The 25,725-nt window shown below is 35.3% G+C and overlaps 1 protein-coding gene across 4 annotated transcripts; it reads right to left on the minus strand.

The window, feature by feature from the left end:
• Positions 1-15,189: 15,189 nt before the first annotated feature.
• On the minus strand, positions 15,190-21,523 carry LOC141686610 (glucan endo-1,3-beta-glucosidase 4-like). Of its 4 annotated transcripts, none has more exons than XM_074491639.1 (5): positions 21,240-21,523; positions 19,251-19,362; positions 16,903-18,150; positions 15,585-15,612; positions 15,190-15,482 (listed from the first exon to the last, which is right to left on the minus strand). In XM_074491639.1, exons 2-5 carry the CDS (start codon positions 19,318-19,320, stop codon positions 15,311-15,313), a joined length of 1,518 nt encoding a protein of 505 aa, XP_074347740.1. In that variant the 5' UTR covers positions 19,321-19,362; positions 21,240-21,523; the 3' UTR covers positions 15,190-15,310. The 4 variants fall into 4 exon arrangements, with proteins under 4 accessions (XP_074347740.1, XP_074347739.1, XP_074347742.1 ...); XM_074491638.1 differs by having other exon boundaries at positions 21,234-21,523; XM_074491641.1 differs by having other exon boundaries at positions 15,190-15,479; positions 21,234-21,519.
• Between the last annotated feature and the right edge of the window lie 4,202 nt (positions 21,524-25,725).

A 25,725-nucleotide genomic window follows, 5' to 3' on the forward strand; every position in this document is an offset into this window, starting at 1 on the left:
GTGAACATGGTAGGGAATCGGGGAGGAAGTACCTGAAGGAGCAGATGGAAGGACAAGAGGTCTCGAGGAGGAAGAACTAGGACCACAGCCTGGAGGGAAGTCCCTAACAGCAGACACTGACCTCTGTACTCAACGAGGATGGGAACTAGGTCCTGACATGCCTCTTGGTGCAAATAGAGGAACTGGTGGGGGAGGCAAGGGAGTCTCCTCAGCTATAACGTCTAAAGCCCTCTCAGACTCTGAGCTATCCGGCTCTGATCTGTTCTCCCAGGATGGAGAACTGGAAATCACTATGGGCCACTGCCAACAATATAAATATACAGGAAAGACACAACAAGGTTAAGGCAGTTCTATCAAAACATCAATAGATTCCAGGGTAACGCCGTCGGAACACTCGACTGACTCTTAGGGTTGCTCCTCTAAATGAGTTATTGACTCACACTTTAGGACACACTTCGTATACTTTTTTGACTCAATCATTAACCTAAATCAGGGACTTGAACCTGTAGCTCTAATACCAACTGTGACGGCCTCAACCCCGGGGTCAGGGGATGACGTCACTAAAATATAACAAACTACGAATATAAACTACTAATTAAACATTATTATATAAACACGACCCCAAACCAAGATTTGATATAGGTTCAAGTATTATTTAGGTTACAACACTATAACTAATTTATTCCATAACCCAACACTCTAACTTATTACATCAATTCATCAGACCTCATGGTCTGATACAAACTACCTCAGAGGAGCCGGGACCGGAGGGGGCTGACACTCTATTCTGCCATGGTCTGACTGGTCTTCTAGACATCTGCAACATATAAATACAAAACAAGGTGCAAGGGTGAGCCATCAATTGCTCAACGGTACCACTATATGAATAACAAGTAAAGCAGTGTAAATAAAAACAGTATAGAAACAAAATTCATAACTCGTTTGCGAAAACAAGTAAAATGAGTATAAACTCGATATCAACAACTAGCATGCTTTATAAAAATGCATCATCAGTTGTGTGCCGTGTGAATACTAGAGTCCAATTTTAGCATGCTATTTTTATTTATAAACCCACTGTTCCATTACAGAAAACTCAAAATCATCTGTTTTATTACGGGAACCACTACCAAAATCAGATATATAATTGGACGAATTCTACGGACAGCTGATCAGTCTATCCCACTACAAACCTGTTTTGGAACTCAGAGACTAGCTAGGTCTCTGTCACACTGGACTAAGCGGTTTAAATAGGGCGCGCAACCGACTTAGCCACTTATGCAAACCCGATGGACCGTTACGGGCCTCTTACGCAACCATCCAATATCTGATCCGTTTTATCCAGTTTCCAAAATCAATTATACCTCTCTCTTTTAAATAATTATATCACATCATACTTTCCAAAACCTTTCCAATTTTAACCACAATCTAGAGATAGGCATTTTCAGAAGTCACTTTTCCCCTAAAACGTAAGTTAATAAAACATATTTAAACACGAGGGATACGTAACTTAAAACGTTCCATTCCAGTACGTAAATTAAATCAACAACTATTCATATATAGTAAACTGTAAAAGATTTATTCAGGGGTACTTGCCTTGCAAAGCTTTACAACTAACACTGGCTTGACCTTAGACCGTCTTTAACTGCTGAGTTCTTCGACTTGAACCTACAGAATCGATACATCTTAGGTTAGCCGACCAGTTATATTGACATATCCTCGCTAGACAATTACCCAATGTTAACGATTCCCGACTCGTACATATTCATATAATATTGTACACGTAATAATAATACACGTAACAATCAGGGTTCGATTCGTATTTAAAATTAATTTTCAGAAAATTCGGACAGCGACTCCTCTATTTGTAGACCTACCCGTCGAAACATCAATCGACGTCAAGTTCCCAACAAATCCAATTCAAAATTTATAATCCAATACCACTCATCATATACGTATTTATTTATGTTCCGAAAATAATTTACACAAATCATTTTATTTATTTAAAATATTTAGGACTCGGATATAAATCATCACCGCCCACCGTGTGCTCATATAAATTCATCGTGGACGGCGGCAAAATTTATTGGTGCCCGTAAATATTCGGGTGTCCGAATAAGTGCGAATTAAATTTAATATCACGAAATATTAATCAATAATTCCTGCACAAAAATCAAAAAATAATTAAAATTCCAAATTGCACAACATACGCACCAACACGCGCCACAATCACAGACGGCAAGAATCAGCCGGAAAACTAAAAGAATGACAGCCAAAATCAGGGGAAATGGGGACATAACCAAACCCAACACACACACAGTTACCATATATACATACGTATATATATACGCAACAGAATAGCACAAACCAAGAGGCAGCGAAACCAACCGGAAAAGATGGCCAGAGAAATAGACGGCGACCGGAGTACAACGAAGGAGGAAGAAGCAGAGAAGGGAGAGGGGGAGAGATTATAAGAAAACGAGGGAGAAGAGAGAAAGAAGATATTGAGAGTGGGACTGTGAGATTGAACAGAGTCGAGGAACGAATAGGGGGTGGGGTTTTGGGTAGTAATTTTTTTTTCTTTTGTTTGTTACAGCTGCAACACGTGTCCATCGGATTGCTGAGAATGTGACACGTGTTATTAGAGATAAATATGGTCGTCATGCAGCTCGGTTTAGTCCGCCACTTGATTTTAGAAGAATAAACTTGCGGGTGATAATAATCCCAAAATTTACCAAACTAGTTTTAAAATTTCATAAATATCCCGAAATTAATAAAATATGAATTTCATAATTTTTAAATAAATTTTGAAACGTAACTTAGACCCGCATTTAGCAATTAAACGAAATAACGTGCCGGTGAATTTAATCCCAAAAAATCTCCAAAATAATTTTAAAATTCCCAGAATATTAAAAACTTAATAAAATATAAGTTTCGTAATTTTTGAGAAAATCTAGAGTTAAATACTAATTTTTCAATTAAATGCAATCAGAAAATCATTTAAAGAGAAATAATTAATGAAATATTGATTTGTAAATTTTATAAAATCCTAAAAATAATTATTTAAATTATGAAATCATAAAAAAAAATTAGAGACAATCCAAATATTTATAAAATAAATTTTCCATAAAACCAGTTTTAAAAGCGAAACAAAAAAAATACGGTTCAACAATAATTGTGCGAATAATCCACGCGAACCAATAATCACATGTAGATAATAATAAATAAAGCACAACTTTCAGAATCAATATACATATTTTTATTTAATTAGTTACGCAATAATTACGCTTTTAAATAATATAAAAATATATGAGTCGTTATATGGATGCAGCTACTGCTATAGCTGCTCAGCTTAAGGATTTGACGATGAAGGTGAATTCTTTGGTTAATAATGGAGTGAATCAGATCACTAGTATTTGATATGTGGATGATATCATTTTTGGATCTACTAATGAAAAACTGTGTCAAAGATTCTTAAGACCCATGCAGAGTGAATATGAGATGAGCATGATGGGAGAGCTAAGTTACTTTCTTGGCCTTCAAGTTAGTCAAAAAAGTGATGGGCATCTTTATTAGTCAAATCAAGTATGTCAAATATCTATTGAAGAAATTTGGAATGGTTGACTGCTCACCTGAATCAACACCTATGTCTACAGCTACCAAGTTAGATGAAGATAAGAAATGATAAGGTGTAGACATTTCAGGTTATAGAGAAATGTTTGAATCTTTTCTGTACTTAACTGCTAGTAGACCAGACATCATATGTGCAACATGTCTGTGTGCTAGATTTTAAGCAAATCCTAAAGAATTACGTTTGATGGATGTCAAGAGGATTTTCAGATATTTAAAGGTAACAACAAACTTGGGATTGTACTATTCTAAGGAAACTGGTTTGAAACTGTTGGATACACAGATGCAGATTTTGTTGGATGCAGGATAGATAGAAAGAGCACAAGTGGAAGCTGTCAATTCCTTGGTCAAAAACTTGTATATTGGTACAGTAAGAAATAACAATGTGTGTCAACTTCCAAAGATGAGGCTGAATACATAACTGTTGGAAGTTGTTGTATATTGAATACCTTTGGATGAATTGGTCAAAAACTTGTATATTGAATACCTTTGGATGAAGCAACTTTCACTAGACTTGTAGGTGAAATTGGTATGTTAAATTCTTCATTCTAAAGGCAAGAACTCAGTTAATGTGTTGCAGCAGATTAATTTATGATAAATCCAAATTAATTTGATTTATTAGAAATTAACTGGACTATGATTTATAAATGTTCCAGGATTCTCTACATATTTATTTTTTCAAAAATCAAATTTTAACTTAGAATTTTTCCAATTCTAAGAAAAATGTCTGAATGTTAATTCACATTTTTAGTATGTAAAATTAATATAAGAAAGAACTGAGAAAGAATAAAAGTATGTAAAGAACTGAGTTCTCCATAAGTCTAAATGACTTCTCGATAAGTCATTTTAAGACTTCTTGACAGAGTTCTCGATAAAAAAATTCCATGACTTCTCGATGGACTTGTCGATAAGCCTCCTTATGACTTCTTGATAGGTATTGTAGAAATCTCGATATAAATACCAATATGGAGTTCTCTATAAGTATACATTTTAGACTTATCAATAACTCAGAACTGGAATTATTTAATTCAATAAATTATTTCAGTAAAAATAATTTTGATATAAAATCTATTCAATTTTTATGCTGATTTATTCAATAAAAATTGGAATAATTCAGTCCAATTAGGACAAACTGGGTATTTATTCTGCATCTCGATAAGTCACTATCTAGTTCTCGATAAGAGTCAGGATGATGACATCTCGACATGAGTTTTCTAATTCACGTGACTTCTCGATAAGCAAATATCAACCGTTTGTTCCTTACTTCTTGACAAGTCACATCTCTAGCCTATAACCCAAACATCTCGACATAACCCCTCTTTACACTTTCGAGATCTCAATTGACCTAATTTCTGTAAATTTTCACCGCTCTCACTCATTTCAAGCTCTTTATTTTTCTAATCACTTACCCAGTCAAACTCAATTCTTTCAATGGCTTCCAACAATGTTAGAGCTTTTATCCCCAAAGAGGGAAGCGACTACTTGGAATTTGTTGACCGAGTTTATGGACTTCATCAACTACAGTGAGAAGATTGACATAGCCAGGATGAACAAGAAGAACCTAATGAGAGAATGGTTTTTTGTGTTTGACTCTACCATAAGAGAATTTACATGCAGAAAGACTTGCTATGACAACATCTCCAGTGTAGTACAGAAGCTGGTGTACTCCATGGCTTACAACAGACAGCTCAATGTTGGAAGCTTGATCCTAGAAGAACTGAGCAAAAGGCTGGAAATGCCTTTGGTAAGTAGAGGTAAATAAATTTTCTTCCCTAGATTTATAATGTCCACTTTAAATAATAGAGTAACTGACATTCATATGATTGATGATATAGATAGAAATTAAATAGTCATTTGTAAACAGGTGTCCAAAGTTCTATTTGGTTCACCAACTACAAAGAATTAGGTAAAGGTAGCTCTAAATGTCACTAACTTCATGTTGGAGTGATTTAGAACTTACCCTTCCCCTATGCCTGATATGAGATCAAGTGCAATATCTGGTACAACTATGGCTTTTGCACCTATAGAAGTACACAAACAGGATAGTACACATGAGCCTTCTACAGCTGAGACTTTCCTTCACACCACTAGATGCTAGGAAGCCAAGTACTTCATCCTCTCAAAAGGATGGAGTTAGTAAAAAGAAGAGAAAGCAAACACCTATGGTACTTGTTACTAGGAGTGATGATGACCAAACACATACTGAGTCATCCCTGGTCAGAAAGCCAAAAAAGCTAAGGAAGGTTGATTTGACCACTCAAATGGCCACCTTTGCATCTTCTCAAAAAGATACAGTTGTAACAAAGGGGCAGCAACAGGATCTAGTGGCACATTCTCAACAAGGTGTCACTATTGAAACAAGCATTCTCCCCAATGCATCATATCAAGAGTCCGCACACCCTCTTCAGCACTCTCAAGAGGGTGAAAGAAGTCATTTGGTTGGCACACATAGTGAGAGCACATCACTTGAAACTCCCTCATCCATTCAGAGGGAGTTGCCAAACATCATTCTTGAACTCACTCATCTCATTTCTCAAATTTATTCATCATACAATGAGACGTTTGAATCTACTTCTCAAGCCTTGCCAACATCAAGTGACACAGTTCAAGAAACTGTGATCACCACTCAGATATGATCTTTGGATGGTGAGAGGCTACAAGCTGAGGTAGACCTTGATGACGCCATAAAAAACTTAAGGGTTTCATCAGTTTTTACTGAAGACCCTGTGCAGGTTCCGATTACACCTTCATGTGCACAACAGTCTTCACAGACTACAAGGTTTGAGGGTAATACTTTTGAGGGGGACCTACTCAAATCCTCTCCAATTCAGTTGGAGGTTTCTCAAGCAGGAACAACTCCCCTCACAACCCTAGCTGACGTTGCTATGTCAATTGAAGCTAGGAGTACAATTGCCAATGATCCAGCTATTGGGGAGGCAAGCACACAAGCACATTCAAGTGCCAGTTCCTTTCAAGAGGGACAAGGGTTTGAGGCCATGGTACATGATAGTAACCTGGTCAAACCCCCTCCAATTCCAATGGAGGTTTACTCTACCAATGAACAACATACTATCATAACCACAGCTCATACTGTGAGTCAAACTGTGACACCTGTCACAGGAACAATTCCTTTCAAACCAACCACCCACTTTAACACAACATTCAAACCTCATCTCTCAATGGATGTAAGATGTTCAAGCCTAACCAACTTCAGCAAATGATCTACTAGTTGATCAGCTTATAGGCCTAGCCAATATTACCCAACAACTTCTCACCACTGATATGTTTAATCAAGACTATCAAGCAATTTTGCTGTCATACGAGGAGGATGTAGAGGACCAGCAAGCCAAAATTGTAGATGAAGCTGATCAGGATGGCAATGTGGATGCATGGATATCCAAGGATTTCAGTGTGAGTATGGAGGAGGCCTAGGCCAAATTTAGAGAAGACTATGTCACCATTTTGGGGAGTAATGCCAAGGTTCTCACTCCTCAAGAAGTTTATGATGCCATCACGAAAGTATACAAAGCTCAATTAAAAGCCTTTTATCACATTAGAAGAACAGTGGAGAAAATTTTAGATGGATATCAGATTAAAATGAAGAAATTTGTAAATCAAAGGATTGATGAACTCATGCCCATATTCTCAGAGATGAAAACAAAATTCAACAAATTTTCAGACAAACTTCAAGCTCTCTCTCTCTCTCTCTCTCTCTCTCTCTCTTGCACCAGTTGAATAAAATCTTACAAAATTGAGGGAATCTTTCATAACCTTTCATGAGGTGATTCAGAAACAAATTACTCAAGATAATGATTTCAAGATCAAGCTGGATTAGTTGTACAAGGCTAGTATAAACCATCAGCTTTGGTAATGGAGGAGATCAAGAATGTTGTCCAGAATTCATTCGGCACCATCTCTACATCTAGTTCACAATCCATACCTTCCACATCCACAAACCTCCAAATCCAAAATCTTCAAGCACAATTTACAGATCTTCAAGCCTCCAACACTTCTTTATCAACTCAAGTCTCACAACTCACATCCGTTGTCACCAGTCAACAACAAGATGTCAAATCTCTAATAGACTCCCAAAAGTACTTACAGATGCAGACCTCAGTGTCTTTGGGAGCTATTATGGGGGCACTAAACATCCCCTTTCAGGAAACAACTCAACAATTAATGACCCAAATCCCTCCACATTCCACTATGTCTGTCACCAAGACTAATGGGGAGATGAAGTCCAAGCTAAAATCCAACCAAGTCTCTAGAAAAAATGAAGAAAATATGGGATTGGATAGACTCAAGATGGTAGCTGAGGGACCTTGCCTTGACAATGAACTTAATCAATTTCTGGAAGCCCTGAGAGTCTCTCTAAATTTCAATCATTTTTCTACAAGAAGGATGTGGATAAAAACATCAATTTTCTAAGGGTGGTGATGGTAACTGGACAAAATTTCAGGGAGAAGAGAATAGTGATCAGCATAAATGACTCCGTTGTGGACAGATGCATGCAGGTGTCTCTCTCTTTCTTATAATGAAGAAGAGCATCTGAGCTGGATATCTTCATCAACAGATTAAAGGTGGTGATTCTAGAGGACACTCTCATGCTTAATAAGTTCAAAAAGGGTTAAATAGGTGCATTTTTTGAAACCTACCTTCATCCAAGAAAGGGAGTGGCCTACATCTGTTGAAACACCAAAAAATTCAAATACTTTCAAATTCTAAAATAATGTATCATGGGAAATAAGAAGCTAATGATGATCTTGAAGACAACATTGAAGTCAAAGAAGATCAAGACTTTTGAGGATGTGGAAATGATCAAAATTCTTGGCAAATACTTGAAGAATATAGACACTCTGCTACCTAAAACACAAATCAACAAAAAAGATGATTTGGATGATGATGAGCAAAAGAAAGATGAGCATAAATCTTATGGCTCAAATCCAAGTCACTCTAGAAAAACTAGTGGTAGCAAAGTGGATGATAAGAAGAAAGAGAAAGAGGATAAGAAAGGAAAAGATGATGGGAAGACAAAGAAGAAGGATGGAGAAGAATGAGAAAAGAAATAGAAAATTTAAGAAACTCAAATTTCACAAACTCTAACAACTCAAACCCAAAAACCTATCCAAACAAACACACAATCAATACAAACCCAAAAGCCTAAGTACCTATACAAGCCAACTGCTCATTCCATACTCAAAATCCCTATCACATCTAGCCAAACCTCACTCAAGACAATATATAAACCACCTTCATTCAAACCTCCAACTAGAACTCACTTCAAGACAACATGAAGAAACACAAGAAAAATTCAAGTTGATGCTGGTGCTCTTTGGAATTGCTTCAATCAAGATGACTTTCTACCAATTACTGAGAATATATCAGATGATGTTTATCACAAATAGTTAGCTGAAGAGATAGTCAAAGTTTGTGTTGTTATTCTAGGAGAAGTCAGGATCTACTACAAAGATGGCACCTTCATTTTGCTGAATAGAGAAGTAATTGAGACATTTTTAACTACGTAATTGGAGAGAGTGATTAGTTTGATGAATTGAAGGGATTCATGTACAAGGATGAGGATGACAGTATTGGCTGAGAGGTTGAGAGAAAGGAATATTAGGCATGCAAGGAAAAAGGCTGAGAGGGAGGAAAGGGTAAAGAAATATGCTAAAGAGATTGAATTGTTTGAACAAAGATCAAATGAACTTAATTCTAGAGGGTTGAGCAGAGTATCTAAGGATGGACATTTTCTGAACATAAAGACCAATAAATTTGCAAGGTACATAATTCATTTGCTAAACAGTTACTCATTAGCTAAATGGCTCAAACTGGTGAAAGCTTTAAGAGGGACTGAGATTATTGAAGAACGTGAAGTATTAGTCAAACTAAAGGACCTTATAAGAAAAGAACCTGGTTATGAGAAATTTAGTTAAGCTTTGTAACTCTATACCGATGTAACTGCAAGTTGTATAAAAATGTACTTTATAAATTTGTCAGTCTCATTGTATTTGATTTTAGCTTCGGGTTAGTCTTGTTATCAGGCATGAATTTGTGACAAGTGATCTTCTCACAAAATGGGGGAGATTGTTGTGCAAGACGTCCCTGTATATAACAAGACTAAGTTATATTGACATCCCTAAGATAAGTTGTATGATAATCTATATTTATATTTTGTAATTGTATTCCTTGAGTTTGTAAAAATGTTAAGTAGATTAGACTAGTGGATTTTTCTGTGAACAACCTTCAAGCTAAAGAATAAACTATGGAAGAAGATCAATTCCTGATCATTCCTTAGAGAGAAGTATAGCAGCTTGGATTTGAATAATACTATTCTACGAAAAATGTTCCAAGTCAGATATCGACAATTCACAAATCAAGGGATATCGAAAAGTCTGTCGAGAAGTCCAAAATGACTTGTAGAGAAGTTCCATGAGATATCGACAAGTCAACTTGCACGTAGAGATCTCATATATCGACAAATTAAATTATATATATAGAGAACTGGAGATATCGACAAATCATTTCTTCATGTAGAGATCTAGAGATATCGACAAGTCAAAAGTCTTCATGTAGAGAAATCAAGATGTCAACAAGTCAAAAGCCCATGTAGAGAACTGGAGATGTCGACAAGTCATTCTACCTGTAGAGAACTGGAGACCTCGACAAGTCATTTGTATATGTCGAGAACTCGAGATAACGATAAGTCAATTTACTTATCGATATATCACTTCTCTACAGAACAAAAGAAGACCTCGACAACCTATCTCATAATTCAAAATACAAACAAGTTCAAGATTCAAGATTATGAGTCAACAAATACTTCATTCACTGAATTGGAAAGACTAAAAAAGCAACTTAAAGATTACAATATCTAGGGCCAATATTGACTGGACAAAGGATGGTCACAGACCTACATGATTCTGCACAGATTTGCTAACACCATAAAAGGAAATAGACAAGATAGATTTAAAAAATATGTTAGTACATTTTAGTGTAAGTTTTGTAATCTCGTGTTGTTTGTCTATAAAGCATGCACGGGTTTATAGTGGCACATCTAGACAGTTTCTCTCTAAGTGAATGGCTGAAGTTGATAGAAGTTATAAGGGGGACTGAAATAATTGAGGAACTTGAATGTCTTGTCAAACTCAAGGACTTGATTAGAGGACAACCACGATACGAAAAGTTTAGCTGATTCTGCAATTGTAACTTTAACTGTAACAATAAGATGAATGTCATGTATAAAAGTTTGTATCTTGTTTAACTGTTGATGTTTAATTTTAGCTTGGAATTAGTCTTGTTATCATGCATGAATTTGTGACAAGTAATCTTCTCACAAAATGGGGGAGATTGTTGTGCAAGACATGCCTTCACATAACAAGACTAAGTCACTTTGACAAATTCAAGATTTAGTTGACTTATAATTTTATGTATTCTATAATGATGTTTCTCGAGTCTGTAAAATTGTTGAGTAGATTAGACTGGAGTATTTTTCAAAAAACAACCGACAAGCTAGGAATACATTTCTGGAAGAAGATCAAGTCTGATCATGCCTCGGAATGAAGATAAACTCCTTGGTGAAGAATAATTATGTAGATTTAAAAAATATTTTAAGTCAAGTGTCAAGAAGTACTTGATCAAGTGATGTCGAGAAGTCTATCGAGAGGTCATTATAATAGTAGAGAAGTCAATCTACTTGTAGAGAAGTTATTATACTTGTAGAGATGTCACTCTACTTGTAGAGAAGTCATTATACTTGTAGAGAAGTCACTCTACTTGTAGAGAAGTCGCTCTACTTGTAGAGAAGTCCAAGGCTATGTATAAAAGTGAAGATATCGACAAGTCAAAAATATATGTAAAGAAGTGAAGATATCGCTAAGTCAAAATATGTGTAGAGAAATGGAGATATCAACAAGTCAAACTGTATATAGAGAACTGGAGATATCGACAAGTCAAACTGTATATAGAGAACTGGAGATATCGACAAGTCAAACTGTATATAGAGAATTGGAGATATCGACAAGTCATAACACATTTAGAGAAGTGGAGATATTGATAAGTCAGTCTATATATCGATATGAGACATCTCTATATGGTAATGCAGATCTCGATAATAGCTTCAATTACAAAATGCAACTAACTTGAAGATCCAAGATTACCAGCCAACAAACCATTTTATCACTGAAATGGAAAGTATAAAAATGTAGCTTGAAGAGTGTAAAATCAAAGGCCAAGATCAACTGGGCAAAGGAGTGTAACAGGCCTGAAAGATTCTACACAAATATGTAGCACTTGAAATAGAAATAGAAAAATTAGCTTTTGAAACTGTGCTAGTCTATTTTAGTGTAATTTCTGTAAACTGTGAATGTTGAACTATAAAATATGTCACGGGTCCTTTGTTTAGTAGCAAAAAATAAAATAGATCTAGAAAATCTTGTATTCTCTCAAAAGAAGGAGATGAGTTCTTATTATTCAAGAACACAGATTTGTAGCACAACTAATTTGACTTTTAATAAAAGATCAAGTAAGTTTTGATAATTGCTTCTGTGTCTTTTACATTAAGTCAATTTTCACTGCAAACGATATCTAGCTGTTATAAGTTCCATAGCTTAAACACCAAACTTGATTTTTAAGCAAGAAAAATTAAGAAACATACATTCACCCCCCCCCCCCTTCTGTGTGTATTTCATACCTAACAGACGGGAATTATGTTTCTCCTTCAGCAAATTATCAGGTTTCATCTAAATATAGTCATGTTTTATATACTTTGTATTTATGGCATCTACGCTTAGGTCATCCATATTTTGGTGTTTTAAAACATCTTTTTCCTGCTTTGGTAAAACAATGTAATAGGGAAGATTTTTTCTGTGAACTTTGTGAATTAACTAAACATAAAATATCATATTATCTATCCAGAAATGAAAGAAGTTCTACTCTTTTTTTATACTAATGTTTGAGGTCCGTTTAAACATCCCACACATGATGGCTATAGATAATTTATTGTCTTTGTTGATTGTCATGCTCGCCTTACTCCGGTTTATTTTTTTAGACACAAAAGTGGAGTATTCATGTATTTTAAATCTTTTCACCAAATGATCCAAACATAATTCAATACCTCCATTAAAATTCTTTGGAGTGATAATGGTACCCAGTATGACGGACCATTTACATCTTATTTGGACACATATAGTATTATTCATTAAATCACATGTGTTAAAATTTCTCAACAAAACGGGGTTGTCAAAAGAAAAATTGGTCACTTATAAAAAGTTTCAAGGTCTCTTATGTTAAGAATGCATGTCCTCAAATCTCTTAAGGGCACAATAGTCATGACTTCTACATTTCTCATTAACCATCTTCCTTCATGTATTCTTCAATTTAGGACACCATTGTCATTTGTCCCTGCACCTTCATCCCATCCATTACCCCTCCGATTATTTGAGAGTGTATGTTTTGTCCATAATCATTCTCCTTCTTGGGATAAACTTGATTCTCGTGCACTTAGCTGTGTTTTCATTGGTTATTCACCAACTTAAAAGGGATATACGTGCTATCATCCTCCCTCGCGTCGCATATTTGTCAGTCATGACGTAAATTTTTGGAATCTTTTTTTTTATTTCTCTCCAAGATCTTCCTCTTTGCTTCAGGGGAGATTAATCAGGATATTACCCTTTGCTTCGTTGGAAAAGTATGTAGATTAAAAAGGACTATATATGGATTGAAACAATCTCCAAAAGTTTGGTTTGGAAAATTTTAGAGAACAATGATCAAATTTTGCTGCAAACCGAAAATTCAAATCCCACAATGTTCGTGAAAAGAAAATGTGAAAGATCACAGTATTTGTTGTGTATGTCGATGATATCGTGATCACCTGACACATGTGAGATTGCAGATGTTAAATAAAACCTTCTTCCAAATTCGAGATGAAGGAATTGGGAAAACTACGTTATTTTCTTGACATTGATGTATCTAGGAGTCCATGTGGTAGCTTCCTTTCACAACGAAAGTATACACTTGACTGTTGAATGAGAAAGGGATGTAGACATGCAGATTCTCCTATAGAAGCGAATCATAAGTTTTGTGGAGATACATTTGACATTGTTGATAGAATTCAATATCAAAAATTAGTTGGAAGGCTAATCTATCTCTCACACACAAGACAAGATATATCATATGTAGTGTGAGTTTTAAGCAGATACATGCATGATCCTTGCCAGCTTCATTTGGATGCAATTTATATGATATTAAGATATTTTAAAGCTGCTCCCGGAAGAGGAGTGATGTTTACTAATAACAAACATCTCGGTGTTGAAAGTTAAACGGATGCGAATTGGGCTGGATGTCTAAATGATAGACATTCCGCATCAAGATATTGTACATTTATTGGAGGCAATGTAATTACTTTGGCAAAGTAAGAAACAACTGATAGTTATTTTATTTAGTTCAGAAGCAGACTACAGAGCTATGGCTCGAGTCCGTGAATTACTATAAATTAGACTGCTCCTAACAGAATTGGGACTTGCATCAGCCACTCCAATGAAGCTGCATTTTGATAACAACAATGAAGCTGCATTGTGATAACTTCTGGCGAAGCTGCATTGTGATAACAACAACGAAGCTGTATTGTAATAACAAAGCAGCTATTGCAATTGCACATGATCCAGTCCAACACGATCAAATAAAATATATCGAAATTAATCGACAATTATCAAAGAAAAGATCAATAATATCATCAATATTCAGTTTATGAGTTCAGAATTCAGAAGATCAAATAGCTAACGTGTTAACTAAGGGATTAGGAAGAAAAATGCTACATCCATCACTTGTTGGCAAGTTGGTTATAAGTGATATATATGCATTAATTCGAGGGGGGTGTTAAGCTGTAGGCATGACATCAAAATCATGATATCGGGTTTATTCTTAACAATTTAGGGACCAAGTTTCGCTATCTATGAAAGAGTAACTGATACATTAAATATATACCCTCTCCATCCCACTGAATTCTTTACATACTTTTTATTTGTACTTGACACACATTTTAAAGCTACTATAAAATATAATTCTATAATTTATTTTTAGATTTTTTTTTATAAACGTTTAAACATTATATTATTACTTAAAAAATATTTAAAATTATTTAGGAAAATATGCTTTACGGGAGCCTTAAAATATGTGCCGGCCCTCCGTCCCCCAATGTAAAGAACCTAGCGGGACGGAGGAGGGAGTAGCTTTTCCTTTTATGCTTTGTTCTTCCAAACACACAACACAAACACAACACATCTGCTTGTATACATTGTAACAATTTTCCATCATTCTTACGTGAAGAAAGACATACATACACATGGACAAAATTTGAGTATGAACTTACACAAGAAACAAAAAAAACACAGAAAATAATTTTAGTACAAAATTACACAAGAGGAACCGCGGCAAAGGGCCACATTTCTGTTTTCAACTGCCTTGTGTTAATGCATCCCTTTCACCTTAAAAAATCTCTCATATCCGGACATGAATGCTATTTGAATACCAAACTCAACTTGTTAATTAGAATTAAACAAATGAACATAATATTATCAATTTTATGTTTAAGTATTGATCGCAAATGAGATTTCAGTCCCCTAATAAGCCATATCCAGGAATATCCTACAACTTGCCATAAGATTTCAAGAACACAGGACTTAACAAATTAAGCAATCACAAAAGGTGTAGATATGGACATATACCACCAATAAAGTAACCAACATTGTAAAAGAAAAGAACTAAACACAGGAATATGAAGTTTTGAACTCTTTCCCATTGGACTCACAGGTCCAAACGCAGAAGGTGGTGTAAAGCCAGATGAGCTTGAGTTTGAACTGCTAAGGATATAATCACTCGTTAGATGGCATAAAAAGTAAAATATATATTAAGCTAGTTGCTATCTTGCTTAATCAAATAAAAATTATAATTTTTGCTCTCACCTTCCTGTAAATATGCAGGATCCGTAACCTGTTCAAGAAAATCCACAATTACTTTTAGGTTATTAACCCATAATTACAAGATATGGACAAACTTAAGTTCAGTTAATTTAATTACAAGGGTAGTAGGAATGTTTGTGCAGTAATTTTCACAAAAAGTAAAATAGTACCATTATTATCTTAAAAAATGTACAAGAAGATAATGATAGTTATTCAAGGATGAAGGATGCAAATATTGCAAGAATGTGAAGTACTCTTAAGAAAAAAGATGGCAAATAAACTCTACAACTGAATAAGCACGTCACCCGGAATTGAGCTCTCAAATGACACTGAAGTTTCCAGAAAGTATCACAAAAAAGCACTGTGCAATGACTACCAAACTGACACACATGCATCAAATCTTAACAAGTAAAAGAAGAGAATGAAAAGATACTCCTATAACTTTTACCAATCCTAGTAATCCATTCTAAAACAGCATTGGAAGATCATTTCTGCAAAAGATCTTGATGCTCTTTCCATCCCGAAAACAAAGCACTCCTACCATTCCTCTCAGTATACCCACAAAAAGGACACACTGCCAATATTTGAATAGAACTTTAAGAAACTATGTTTGTTCTTAATTTTAGTAATAGCCTTATCAGGTGATTTATGTATAAAAAATGGAACTAGTGAGAAGTATGTTTATCAAGTGATGTTTAAATCATAGCCATGCATTTGTCATTTATGACCTCATGTCATTGTCGTATGGCTAAAACTTTGGTGATTGTACTTCAATATCTATTACAGATATGAACATAAGGTTCAGCAAATTTGTAGTCAACACAAGTGTTAAACAATGAATTTATACGGATTTTAATATTTATTTGTCTGTTTACGGTGTATTAAAAAATTGTTCAGCCTGCCTGAAATTAGATTCCCAACTCGACCACCAACACCTATAACTCTCAAACAAACTAAAGAATACAGATATCCGAAGTTATTTACAATTGAATAAACAAGGAAAACGGATTTTAATATTTATTTGTCTGTTTACGGTGAAAAATTGTTCAGCCTGCTCGAAATTAGATTCCCATCTCGACCACCAACACCTACAACTCTAAAACAAACTAAAGAATCCAGATATCCAAAGTTAATTATATTTGAACATACAAGGAAAAACAGATGGTTTAATTACAAGTGGCGTGACCTAGAAATAGCAAGCTTTAAAAACTCATATCATACATGTCAGCTAGAATTCAAATATATAACCAGATATGTCAAAGGCATGTAATTGCAAAACATGAGTTGGGAAATACGAAACCATGAAGTTAAAGGGACTTACTGGGATCATTTTTAGTTGTCATGGCAGTACCGTCGAAATCGCAGGTCCCACCTACACTTTTCATTTTCTGGTAATAGTCATTGTAAGCATAAGAAGCATGATTCTGTAGAGTATCAGGAAGGTAACACGGTTGCCCTGATTGAATGGCAGTGCAATTGGCCTGGCCTTGTCCACAAGCCCAGCTAACTCCACTCTGCAATTTAGTGGAATCTGCCCCTCGGCTTGCTACACAAAAACCTACTGAAGAATTTACAATACTATTGTCTGAGGTAATTAGACTAAGGGGATATACAGAACTCCCATTGGGAAAGAATGCACCCCAGTTTCGCTTTGAGACGGGTCCTGATCTCTTGTCTTCATTGAACAATTCATAAATGTAGGCATTGATGGGGATAGTGGGCTGACTGGGTGGACCAGAATCATTTAAAACACGGCGGATTAAATTATTATTATAAGTTTCCGCATTTTCCACAGTAGCATCTGGCTCGTCAGCGCCACCTAACCAAGGCCACCCAGATTCTGTTACAACAACAGGAATAGTTGAAGTATTAAATGCTGCTATAGAGTTATAGGTAGCATCCACCATAGCATCAAACATGCTATCATAATGAAAAAGAGTATTTGGGTCAACTATCTGCTTCACTGATGTCATTGGTCGGAACAGTGCAAAATCAATCGGAAAGATACCATCATTTATTATGTATCCATGGTACGGATAAGCATTCAACATGAAATAGGAATTTGTGTTTTTTAAAAATTGAAGTATCTGGAAAATTGTAGAGTTCCATGTGGAATTAAATGTGGCTGTGGAAGGAGGAAAAGGCTTAGGGATAAGGTCCATTGATTGCGGGGCTGAAACTTTTATCTGATAATTCAGATTTGACGCAACTAATGCTTTATGAAGATAATTCATGGCAGGAACCAGAACAGGGGCAGCATTGGGAATCGAAGTAAGTACTTCACTCCCAACAGAAATGGCAGTAATATTGGTTGATGGCAAGTAAGCTGCCACATTTTTATTAATCCAGGCTGCTGCTACTGATGCAGATTCACCGATTTCCAGTACTTCCTCATTAGTGACACCAATCATAACTTCTATTCCAGTGTCTGCCAAAGCAGTTAGCATGTGAGCATCAGCATCAAAAAGGCGTACATGACTTATCTGATTGGCTATAATAATGGCGACCACGTCAGATGTGGCGGGTAAATTGGAAATATCAGTACCAAGATTTATTCCTACATATCCACCTGCAGTTTACAAACACCAATAGCTGATCATTTTGTGTTTTTTAGACAATATATGAGTAGGAATGTCATAAATAATGTAATATATTGAGACTGCTTTGGAATCTACACAAATCTGATGAGAATATCAAACAATATAATAGAGCATCCAATGGCATTGAACCTAAAAGCCTTTGATTAGAAAAAAAAGTGTGGGACATATCTATATATATGTGTATATATATATATGCAAAGGATTATTCTTAGTGTGGTTATTTAAGACAGGATGTCGTTGAATTTATACACAAATTATAGAAATCTAGCTGATTTATAGCATCTATAGTCTAGTTGATGGTGATTAGTCAAAACTTGTTTTCCTTTTTGTTGATACTATATTATAAATATAATTCTATATTTGATATCAGGTCATAATAAAAGATTAATTGAGGCCCATCGGGTCGTTAATCTTGATGTCCAAGAAACCCAATATAATGGAAAATATAATAAACGAAAAATTTAACATCTACTGGTGACTTGCTCCTAAAGAAAAGGAGCATTGGCCCAACAAGAACTACGTGGACTTGATTCCTTATAAAAGGATATGTAGGCACCTTGAAGAGTGATCCGAAATTCTAAGATATTTTAGAATTAAATCTCTCGAGAGCAACCCCAAATCACATAAACCCTTATTTTTCCCCAAAAAGCTATTAAAATCAAAACCTTAATTCTTATAGCTCTATAAGAATACCCGATTATAAATCTTAATTTGATATTTTGTCCGTGACAAAAATTGGCATCAACACTTTGTATATGATAACATAAACTTCATGAATTATCTACGAACTAAACCTTACAAATAAAGGACTGAGTTAAATAATATGTAAGAGTTTGTCAAGGACAAAAGTTTGAGTGTCACAAGTAAAAGATATAAATTTTATAATTTGCATGACCAATTTACGATAAAATGCTAGGAGACAGACCAAAAGGAGAAGATGCATGTATTAAAGAAATTTCACAAGTACAACTGAAATAAGAATTACAAACTGAAATGAACAGATGATGTTAGATACATATAATGATATAAAGATCAAGCAGATAACAAAAGTTCAAGTTCAGCGAATTACCAAGTGAGCTAGACAACATGCCAAAAATAAGAAAGATACTTCCAGACCCAGTCCATATCTTAAGCATCATCCACTCCGATCTAGACTTTGATGTTGACGAATACCTCAAAGCCTACAACATTTGAGCAACTGTTCATGAAATATGCAGCATAGGAAATAATTCTAGCTTAAGATTTCCTTTCATTCATGACAAGAATTTTGATAATAACCATTAAATCAGATAATTATGGCTTCAAAGTCGAATTATATATGGGCACTAAAACTCAAAGAAATATTGCTTTTTTGCAAAAACTAAGCCACCCACAACTTTTCATCAACATGAGATGTATGAGATATAAAGAGGAAACGAAGAAAATAAAAGAACTGGATTACGTGATTCAAATCTTAATAAGATAGACTCTAGTCTCTAGATGACAATCAAGAGAATACAGGCACTACATAGGAAAGGTAATTACTTTACTGACACCTTTAGCATCTACTAATAACGAAAAACATGAAGGGCCTCATAAATCATCAAAAACCATATTGATTATCCAGGGGAAAAAATAGGCTAATCTTCTGTGGACCTAACAATATATAACATTACTAGTGAGTACAATATAGAGCGTATGTTGCCCATTAATCAAGATTCAAGCCCCTAATGATTAACTCACACATTAAGTCTCATACCGTTTTTAATGGCATAAAACTTGTAAATGAAGCAAATATCCAGACCGAAACTAAGATTATCTGCATGCCCTATTTCATAATACGGTGTGTACATGTTAGCTCATAGAGTTCCGTGTATAAGCAAAATGAGTTTCTAAGATGGACTTTGTGATGGCTAAGTTGGTTTCAAGCGGCATATTACGGTTCTGATATAAAAGGATAATCCTACTTTCTAAAACATTTAAAAATGAATGTTCAGAGCCACATTTTGGTTTGCTGGTTAAAACTTGATACTGCTGAACAAAATTAGATTTCACATCCTTATTGAACAGAACACATTTAAACTTAAATGTCATTTCATAATTAGGAAAATACATCTAGAATTCTAAATACCGGGTTAATTTGATAATTACAGTAAGCAATATCAGCTATGAATGAATTAAAAATGTAATAGTCTGCATTTAGATTTCACTAGTTACAAGCTCACGTCAGTAGATCCCCTAGAACTCAATGCCAACATGTTCAATGGGAAGAGAACACAAGCATAATTTATGGAAGCTATCTGCACCATATGATTAGTTTAAGTTCTACCAGATACAATAACATTGGAAAACTAGATTGCATTAATGACAAGCTAAAAGTGCGAAATATTTGTTGGGAAATAAAAGATAAAATCCTGCGGCTCCTTATTTTTCAGGAGCTCATACTAGTAAGAAAATAAGCGTCTGCCTAGTTGAAACAATTTTCAGTAAATTGTTTGAAAAGGGAAAAGGCAGCTGAACAGATGGAACAAATCCATTCGCATCCACTTACACTAAACTATAATGATTAGAAATGGTGTAAATCTTTGAGTTACAAGTTATTATCAATCTATATCCAAAACAGAGACTAGGTAAGTCATAATTTCTGTCATGCCAAGTCCCAACACACTGTTGCTTTGATCCATAATTCTAATACAGGTACTATATCAATTAAAAATACATATGGAAACAATATTAAATAGAAGTAATCAAAAAGAAAGATAAACCTGTTATAGAAAGAAGAGGGAGTGTGACACAGATACTTAAAGAGGTTGCAATTTCAGAGAAAACTGAGAAAAGCAGACCATACAATCTTAGAGAACTAAAGCAAATGCCCCTTCCAAGAATCAATCTTAAATAAGGTGAATATAAACAACACAATTACAGTTCCCGCCATACCCCACCATGCAAGTAACTAGCTGTACTACTACTTAATACACACTGCAATATATTCAGATACCAACAAACGTAACAGAACACATAACATCATATGTAGAGTATTAAGAAATTCTTGAAAGATGAAAAAGAAGCTTACAGAAACCTTAGTAGCAGTAGAACTAGCAAGCAACTGCGGCTAAATCCAAATGGGATACTGTCATGTGAGCCCTGGACAAACACATATGTTTTAGTTTTAGAGTGTGAACTGTGAAGTGGTTGACAGTAGTGATTAGAACAAGTGTGTGTGTGTTCTGACAGTCTCGAGATTCGTGCAAAACTGTGGCACTGCCTAGTGGTGTCCCATTTTCCTCAAATTTCCTTTCTAAAAATCAAAAGTTTGTGTAATATTATCTTTTTCTTTTTCAAGTTTTTTGTATATATTAATTTACTTTCTGCCTTCATGAAGAGGAAGGAACAAAGGAAGCTGATTAGTCATTTGGGCTTATTATGGGTAACTACTTTTACTGTGAAACTATTATGTAATTATTACAAATTACTGTGTTTTTCTCATCTGCTTTTCCATTATATTCGGTGGCGGAATAGAGGAGGTCTGGGCCCTCCCTAAATTTGGACTTTACATATTTTCTATTCATTCATCAAAACACACTTTGCCTTTTCTATTTAAACTTAAAACTTGACTTAAATAAAATAATGTAGTAATAGTGTAATACTGGTTCATCTTCATTCATCAAAACAACACTGCTAGTCTTCTATTACTTCTTTCCGAAAATCCACTTAATTTTTCACGTACCTTCTTCAATTTTCTCCTTTCTTAGCTAATTTTATAAATTTAATTATATATTTTTGACCTGGGCATACAATCTGAAAATGAGTGATCTTAGAGTGAGCCAGGGATAGATTTTTCTTATAATTTAATCGGTGTATTTACTAGTTTTTGTTGTAAAAAAACAGGGTGTAATTTGGTCATCCCTCGAGTTTAAGGCTTTTTCCCGAGTTTTTTAATAAGAAGGAAGGAAGTGATTAGAACATAAAAACAGTCATCACATTTTTGGACCGAAAGTTTTGGATTGAAAAAATGTCAAATTTTCATTCATTAAAACTTGTTTTCGCTTTTTTTTTAAAAAACTCAGCAGCACTCGGGAGCACGATTACTAAGGAAAATAAAACTAATTAACTAACTGTTATGTCCAAAAATTGGTATAAATATTATTCAGGTCAAGGACATATAAAGTATTAAGGAAAAAATAAAGCAAATTTCCTTCCTGCAAAGGTAATAGGTGCACCCTTGAAAAAGGGAAGGCGCGCCCTATGTATATAAAGGATAGATAGTTGAAAGCATCATGTAGATGTTGAAGTCGTAGATGTTGAAGGCGCCCCCTTATGTATGCAGGAGGTGCGCCCTAGTGTTGTATGGAGAAGGAAAATATGAGTTATCTTTGAGTTGATTCTTCACTTGTGAAAGGCCTTAGGGTGCGCCCTAAGTAGAAGAGATAGCTTGGATGAGATTTCAGCATCGTTACATAGACGAATTCTTTGGATGATTCAAGAAGAAGGTAGATTATTATTATTATTAACCTATTTGCTAAAGGTACTCTATCGAAGAACTCCTTCCTATAATGCAACTACAGGAAGGCCGTGTCCGTGATCAGAGACTTCCAGGGGTATGCCCGGACGAAAGACCTCCTACTGTAGTAAATGAGTGTCCTCATTGGGGATGTGGGGTAAATTCTGGTGTGTGCTTCGGGAGCTCTGTCTCTGTAGTCAACGGGTGTCCTCATTGGGAGACTTCAGAGTAATCTGCACTTTGCACCCAAAAGTTTGAGATCACTTGTCCTTTAATCTGGTAGGGGTTCTTTATCCGGGGGACAAGGATGCATCTAACATTTGGGGTGAAGCACGGCTATACCTGCGTCCACGGATTAGAGAAACAGCCGGTAGTGGAGGGTTATCCTTGGCCAGAAAGATGCCTTATCCGTGAAATCTTGAAGCCATGGACGAGCCTAGGGCCTTTGTGGTTGGGCCTCATCGGCGGACATTGATAAGTGGATTTTATATCCACTTGGAATGCTTTATTACAAGTTTAAATTAGTGTTTTGGACTCAATTTGTTGGCATTTTGATGTGTTTTTGTGTTATTGCATTTCAGGTATCAGTTAAAGGAAGAACTGAGCTTTTAAAGGAAATATGATAAAAAGTGATCAGAATTGGAAGCCAAGGCCATTTTCAAGTTGTAGAGAATCTCGTTAGTTTCGTGTGGGCAGTTGAATCGCCTAATTCTGACGAGTATAACTCAAGTTATGGCCAAAACAAGATTCATCAGAATTTTTTCAGACGGGCCTCAGGCGCCCACCTGGTATGCCGGGCGGCTGCCCGCTGATGCGCGGCTGAGTTCGCTGATTTCGCTGAAAAAGCCTTTTTTTAGTGGAATTTGACGATATACTCAAAAAAAAAGGGTTTTTATCATCAAGAAAGATTGGGATACCAAGGAGAAGACCTAGAAGCACAAATCAACTCCGAAAAAGAAGATCTTGTTTTCAACTTGTGATTCTTTGAATTATTTATAACTTTGGATGCTCGTTTTCGTTCTTGTTGAACCTAGATCTCGTTTATTCGTACTTTAATTATTATTCAGTTTATTAAGACCTTGTTTATACCATGCTTTCATTGGAACCCATGGTGACGATGAGTTCGATCATGAACTAATCGTTGTCATGGGATTCTAGCGGATTTACTTACGGATTTTAATAGTTAATTTGTTTCGATATCTTGGTGTGTGGTGATTGATTGATATTCTAGTATTGGTTGTGCTTATTCATCTTATGTGTGTAGCTAACATATAAGATAGCGTGTTAATCTCTATTGAAGCGACAATGAATATAGAGGTTTAGAACTTGCCATGCTAGCATAGGTTCATGTATTTGTTATGCATGATTCGTAGGTAATTTTAACCATCTTACTTGCCTTATGTAATCACGATAGATAACTTGTGCTTAAACCTTTATGTTGTCAAATTCTATAGACATATAGGGTCTCAATATAATTGGTGTCTATTCAGCTTCTATCTCTTTTATGGATGTCTAGTAGAATGGTACTCGTGTAACGAAAGTTGGCGTTTATCAGTTTCGTGTTATCTGATTAGTGTCATCACCATCACATGCTAAGGTTAAGAACGAAAAGGCTATTGAATTAAGTAGTAATGAAGTTAGAATCTCATGTTTGTCATATATATTAATTCAACCATTCTTGTTCTCTTAGTTATAATTGTTAGTTTAATCTCTTAGTTTAATCAAAACCCAATTTGTTATTTCTCTTAGCATTGAGCGATAACCGTACATTGTTGCATAGGTGCATAAATTGAACTTAACCTAAACCAGTCTCTGTGGGAACGAATCTGATTTATATCTTATACGACTTGCGAACGCCTATACTTAGGTGAATATTAGCGCGTATTTTCTCCCTAACAGACATTCCTAAAGCTAGTGGAAGACGGTTTCCATTAGGTTTCCTACTAGGCCTCGGGAAAAGAGATCTAAGCCCATTAGGTTTCTATTCCCCAAGAACTATTGTGGCGCCCTCCAAACCCGGGTCAGAAGTTTGGGCTCCACACACACACTTTATTTATAACCTGCTTATAACAATAATAAAGATAATAATAATATGTAGTGACCCTACTTACCAACTACCACGGACCGCAACAGGTTAAAGTATGCACACAAGCCGGACACACACTTATATTACAAACCGTTCAAATCCCAACTATCCAAACTCAGAACTAAGTATTAAACATTATTACAAACTTTTACAAACTTATATTATCCCAAAAGAAGCCTACTAGCTCAGCTCGATCAACCTTAGCTCTCGCGCTGGACTGGGGATCCTCGTTACCAACATGTTCCTTCTTAACTGGAAAAGAACATAAACAACATCGCACAAATGAGCTAACTAGCTCAGCAAGTCACAATGACAAAACTGAGAATAATGATCATCAGGTGAAAATGGTTACGATATCAAGTGAACAATGAATTATGATTTAGAATTGGACATTATACTTTCATTTTAAAAACCAAGGTTAGGCTGCTGATCAGTCACGCACTAATACCGAGCAAAGCACACATCATTGCTCTAACTACTGGATCCAAGGCACACATTGGCCTAACTTGACCATTATATGGTCTGACCACGAATCTGGTCCACAATTATATAAAAATAATCCAATTCTAACATAATAACAGAATAAGCAATAATAGCAATAAACAGAATCATTAACAACATTGGATGTTCCATAATGAAATGGTTTCAGGATTCATGAGAATCAATATGGCAGCTTCAAGGCTTAGCTGTTGGGTAATGAAAGAATTGGATAACAAAGGAATCAGTGTTTCAAGGTATCAAGGATTTTGCCTTTCAAAGCGTAGGATACAATGGTTTGAGTGTGAAGATAATTCGATTCAGTGTTTGGTATATAGTTTGTATGTATTTGCAGAATGATATTGTATATTTGTGGTTCGGGTTTAGGTATACAACAATCAATGGTCTAGAAAGAATCAGGTTTACGGCTCAAGATCAAAACTGGAATCAGGGTTTGGGTTTTAGTGCTTCAAAGCACTTGCAATTTAGAATAGGACTATC

This window comes from Apium graveolens, chromosome 9, assembly GCF_009905375.1.
Source record: "Apium graveolens cultivar Ventura chromosome 9, ASM990537v1, whole genome shotgun sequence".
NCBI classification, from domain to species: Eukaryota; Viridiplantae; Streptophyta; class Magnoliopsida; order Apiales; family Apiaceae; genus Apium; species Apium graveolens.